Source organism: Apodemus sylvaticus, chromosome X (assembly GCF_947179515.1).
Source record: "Apodemus sylvaticus chromosome X, mApoSyl1.1, whole genome shotgun sequence".
Lineage (NCBI taxonomy): Eukaryota > Metazoa > Chordata > Mammalia > Rodentia > Muridae > Apodemus > Apodemus sylvaticus.
Window position 1 is genome coordinate 149,166,913 of NC_067495.1, and position 5,639 is coordinate 149,172,551.

The following is a 5,639-nucleotide window of genomic DNA, read 5'->3' on the forward strand; positions in this document are numbered from 1 at the left end:
TCATGCCTAAAAGTCATGGCAAGCTTCTTGCCTCATCTACTGGGATTACAAGTTTGATCACCTGCCTGGCTCTTATTGTTGGTTTTGTGTGTGTGTGTGTGTGTGTGTGTGTGTGTGTGTGTATACATATGTTTGCATGTATATATTCAGTCATTGTTCATTTTCCATTTCCCTTCAGCTCTTCTTGTTCCCACCCTCACCCTGGATTAGATTTTAATGCCACATACTTGGGATTCTCTCATAGGCAATTCTGTGCAGGCCCAGAGGGCACTTACACAATGAGATAGTATAAACAAATCATCTCACAAGATTGCCTTAATATTACCTACTGCCCATCCCTCTTCGTTTTGTCCAAGCAAAAATTACATATAAGACTCTATAGACTTAGAGCATAAGGAAATTCTACTAGCTGTAAAACTCCACAAGTTCTGAAAGCAAAAAAAAAAAAATATTTATGGCAGAAAAGTTACAAAGAATTATTACTTTTTTTTATCCATAGGCCGATGACAAATTTTATATATGTACCAGGCTGCCCTCAACACAGTTGTTTACAAGGTAAACCCACAGTTAAAGCTAAAAATACTCATCCTTTAAAGAATGAGAGCTTAAATTAAGAAAGGTTTTATTTTTTTAAAGACAAAACAAATGCATTAACACACATCCAAATGTCACAGCAAGCACTCATTGGGTTTTATAAAAGAGAAAACTGTACTGTGGTGTCAAATGAAAACCAAAACCATTTTAAGAACAACCACTGCTTATGGTGACATGGATACATGGACAACTAAAAAGCCACTGCATGTTTTCAGCTGTGTGGATATGCATGAACAAAGTGAAGTAATGGAAGGTGGAGTGGCCACAGTCACACTTTCAGACCCTTTTCTACACTCTGTGTGTTCTTGTTCTGCCCTGTTGACTTAGTCAGCAGGTAAATGTATAAAGAACTTAATATCAAAGAACACTTCCAAAAGTTAAAAAGTAGACTCAAGGTCATGGCTAAAGTTACCCCAGAGGTTGGGGGAGGGAGCTCTCAAAAGCCATTTTCACAAAATGCCAGGCACTAAATCTAGTCACATGAGTTTGCAGTAGAAAAAGACACACTGATCTTAATAGAGGCTGGTCTTCTTCATGATGCGCAGGAACTCTTGCTCATTGACCTCACCATCTCCATCTCGATCAGCTTCATCAATCATTTCCTGCACAGAGTTAAGGGTTCATCTTAGATTAAGTCATAAACTAAACTAAAAAGGGATTAGATAAGAAACTTCAAATAATGCTATGAGAAAAGATGACTATGGTCCATTCAATGTGAGTATGCCCCTTTCTGTGATAGTTACTTGAAAACCAAATCCCAATTACTGTCATATGCATCCACTGAAAAGCTGGAAAGTCACCCTGACCTGAAACCCAATAGAAAGAACTTCAGTTGTACATGTGTATTCTAGAAACAGGCTCCATGGGTATGAAATTATCACCACAGGTATGAGGGATACTAGCTTTCCTTCAAAGAAGGAAAACAGAGAAAATAGAACCCAGGAGAGCCATAGCCCTCTTCTCACCTGCAGCTCCTCATCTGTCAGGTTCTCACCCAGCTCCTTGGCCACGCGCTTAAGATTCTTGAATGATATTTTCCCAGTCTCATCATCATCGAACAACTTAAAAGCTTTCAGGATTTCTTCTTTGGTGTCTTTCTCAGACTGGAGTAGGACATAAAACTGAAAGTTACTCATATCCAGCCACTCTGCTACTCCCTGGTCATCCTTTCGTCTCCAAAAACCTGACTTGAGCAATGTTAGGAAGCCAGATCCTTTGATTCATGGTGGCATGTATTCCCTTCCTACTTCCTATCCCATAATCTATTTCATAATCAAATCAGAACTTAGTAGTAAAAGATGCCTGCTTTTGGAAAAGTCAAGAAGTCCTGAAAAATAGACATGAGGACTTGTTTTGGGGCAGGGGGCAAAGTATCATGCGGCAAGGACAGGTTCCTGTTGGAGTTGAATAGTCATATACTGTTTTCACAGGTAGAAGACAAGAGCCTCTGGAGTAAGCTGGGGCTCATCTTTCTAACATCCAACCCTGGATCTTGCCAGGTATCTACACTGTCCCTCCTATGCTTTGTCTTGTACAAAACTCTGCCCAGTTCTAATCCCAAGGAGGGAGTTGAAGGAAAACGATCTTCTTAGATTAATTCCACATCATCATATGGTCCTGGTGATAGCTGCCATAATGTATGTTCTCGGTCACAGTAAAGTTAACATAAATTCACGGGTTACATAGGAAATATAATTGTTTGTAAAATACTGTACAAAAGAAGTGGACACTAGATTCATTTTTAATATATAGAAGAAATGAGTAGGGTTGTAATCAGGGAAAACACATTGCTTATGGTAATAAAAGACAGACATATTGATAAAGGCAGAGGAATTTCAAAATGGCCTTTAAGAATTACTGGGGCCCTGAGTACTACAACAGAAGAGTAAAATTTCTGAAAGAATTCAAATCTCAAATATTTCAGAAAGGTTCTTGCCAGGAGGTACAACTAGAGCAAGCCCCTAGGAAAAACAATCTAGGAACAAATCCTGAGTGTGAACCATTTGTCTAAATATGTCAAATTGATACCTAATTTATTTGTATGCTAATTTAATTTTTAATATTAATAATAAATTAAAAAGCAAAAATGACTAGCATTTGAAAAATCTCTGTGTTAAAAGGTATTCCCACTTGTGATTATCATGTGGCCACTTGAAACAAGGTAGTGCTATTAGTGCTTAAAGAAAGCCACATGTAGCTTACGGATCCTCTCAATTAAAAATACAATCTTCTCCTATGTGAATGACATAGATTTTGTTGGGTAAAGTTCTTTTTATGTCCAAAATTTCATATTTCTACCATTATGGGTAGAAAGTATGCTAATTATCTTAGCTAACTTACCATTTTCTGAGTCATCACTGTCAAAAAGTCACTGAAGTTCATTTTTCCTGTTCCTTCTTTATCAATTTCATTTATCATTTTCTTGATTTCTTCTTTCTTGGGTTCAAAGCCCAGGGCCCTCATTGCCACCTACAACGAAAACAGAATCATCTAAATACATGTGTAAATGATGTAGAAACAAAAATGACTATTCAGGATATTACCCTAACACCTGATAAAATGATGAAAATGATTAGGGAACACTGTAATGCTGATTTAATTGATATTTGCAATCAACTTTATCAATTAGATCACTGTTTCAGGTAAAATATGCACAGGATAAGCTTTTCTGTTACTTTTTACAGGAAGGAGAATAAAGGTAACAGGTAAAAGACAAGCAACAGGGAAACACAAGGTATAAAAAAAAAGGTGTGTGCAGCTTGCCTTTAGTTCCTTGATGTCTATAGTTCCAGTTCCATCAGCATCAAAGAGATCAAAAGCTTCCCGGATTTCCTGTTTCTGTTCTTCAGTAAGTTCAGGCTTAGGGCTCATCCTTTTTCTCTGCGCACTGGATGCCATGTTTGTCTTCTTAAAATTAGAGGCCTTCACATATTATACAAACACAGAAGAACAGTATTACAAGCCATAGTCCTTGTTTTATTTAGGATAGTTCCAAACATACATATCTTTTTCATTTAGGTGCCAACATTTGTAATGTACATATGTCACTACATAAACGTCCATGGGCCAAGCTTGACAACCTAAGTGGGAACCAGGACCCAGGCTTCAGTTTTCATTATCAAAGATGAAAATTGAAACAACGCTTACATAGTTAAAGGAGCGAACCGACTCTTCCAAACTATTCTCTGACCTCCACTCAGGCTACAATGTACTTCTCCCCCAAGGAATAAGTGTAAAAACTAAAATAATATAACCCCAACTCTAAAATAGAAATAACAGAAACCTCTGTGAAGAAAAAACTTTCTCTCAAGTTAAAACTATATATATATATATATATATATATATATATATATATGTTTTTACTAAGTTGTAAAAACAAAAATTGGCAATAATGTGGTTATTTCCTAATATAACAGTAAATTTGTGTTAATGTGATGTCTCACGTGACTAAATCCAACTATATTTCATTGGAGGGTCACCAAATAGAAGGGAATTTTTGTTTTAAAATAGTGTATTAGCATTTTCCTCCTTGTTCTTGTATAGCTCAACACGGAGTAATATATATGAATTTCTAGTGTTAACATAGCCTTCATAAGAGGATATAACTCTGACCTCCACTGTCTAAAACTTTATACTAGAGAAAGTTCATGCAATTTTACCATTAATCGACATACACTTTAGGAAATTCAATTTCCTAAGTCATTTTTAAATATAAAGAAGCAACATCAAAAGCTCTTTGAATGACAGTATCATTTATGCCTAAAAGTTCAACATGCTTGAATTTTCTTCTTTTCCAATGTTAGTAAACAGCAAATATGAGGCTGTGTCTGTTTGTAAGGAACAAGCTTATCACTTTATTATAAATAGACTGTCACAAATTTCCATATGCATATCAATTACAATGACCTGGTATGGCGGCAGTTTTCATTATCAAAGATGAAAAGGGAAATCATACCTGTTTTAATGCAACTGCTAACTCAAACAACTAAGTAATTAATGAATAAAAAAACAGTTTATACCAACCAATTTTAAAGATCTGCCAAATAAATTGATAGATAACAAGGTTTACTGAGAACAATTAATCCTTCCATGAACCTCTCCCTCTTTTTTTCTTTTTAACTATTGATTTTAGAAGCCAGGAAATCTCTCATTCTTCATTCTGAAAGAGAGCTAGATCTTTTACCAATTACAGATATAGATGATCAATTGTACATGATTTCGGGAATCTCAGTTCTAGAAATGTACTTAAAACATCTACTTGTGGTGCTGGTTCCTATGAACTCTGCTCCTCCAATAAGTTATGCCTAAATTTCGCTAAATGTAAACTTACTATGATAAATATTATGCCAGTACGAAGTGATAAAAAATCAATCCATTTGGAACCTGCGTTTGCGACCATCAGAACACAGTAAGCCTCTTTAGCACTATGCCTAAACTTTAACAGATTGGCAGAGGCCAGGAGGCCTGAGTTTGACTGAGGCTTACTTATGGAAGCAACAGAATGGTAACCCTGCTGTTCCCTGAAAGCCAGCGGAGGTCCAGAGACGTTGGGGGGGGGGGGGGGGGGGAGGTAACTGAAGGTGACTGGGGCGGAGAGGGGGTAGTGGGTAAGCGCAGGCAAGGCAAGCTGCCGGCGGCTGTACTTTCTCTCCTACCCTTCCGGCACACAGCTCCAAGGAAGAACTAGTGCGCCTACGCCATGAACCGTGCAAGAAAGGTTGCAAGGCTGCACCGAGGCCTAGGAAAGGACCAAGGATGCCGCGTGTAGTCCACCTAATCCCCAGCACTTACCATCACCAAACGGACTCTGCCACTGGTTGTTAAGGCAACGGCGTACTAAAGGCCTCGGCGGCGTTCCCACTGCTCCCCGCGCGCGCAGCCCGCTTCCCATTGGTTTGGAAACGAAGAGGTGGGGCTACCCTGGCAAAGCTCACCCAAGGGCGAGAGGGCGGTGTCTCGGCAGCCAAAGACTGGCCTCATTGGGCAAAATCGTGCGGTGAGCGTCAATTGGCTGCGCCAGAGCCGAGCTAGACCAATCAACATTA

General features: G+C 38.4%; 1 protein-coding gene across 1 annotated transcript; it reads right to left on the reverse strand.

The window, feature by feature from the left end:
* Positions 1-605: 605 nt before the first annotated feature.
* On the reverse strand, positions 606-5,503 carry Cetn2 (centrin 2). The gene is made up of 5 exons (XM_052171563.1): positions 5,386-5,503; positions 3,358-3,516; positions 2,935-3,063; positions 1,560-1,697; positions 606-1,196 (listed from the first exon to the last, which is right to left on the reverse strand). The coding sequence occupies exons 1-5, from the start codon at positions 5,386-5,388 to the stop codon at positions 1,107-1,109; spliced, it is 519 nt and encodes a 172-aa protein (XP_052027523.1). The 5' UTR covers positions 5,389-5,503; the 3' UTR covers positions 606-1,106.
* Between the last annotated feature and the right edge of the window lie 136 nt (positions 5,504-5,639).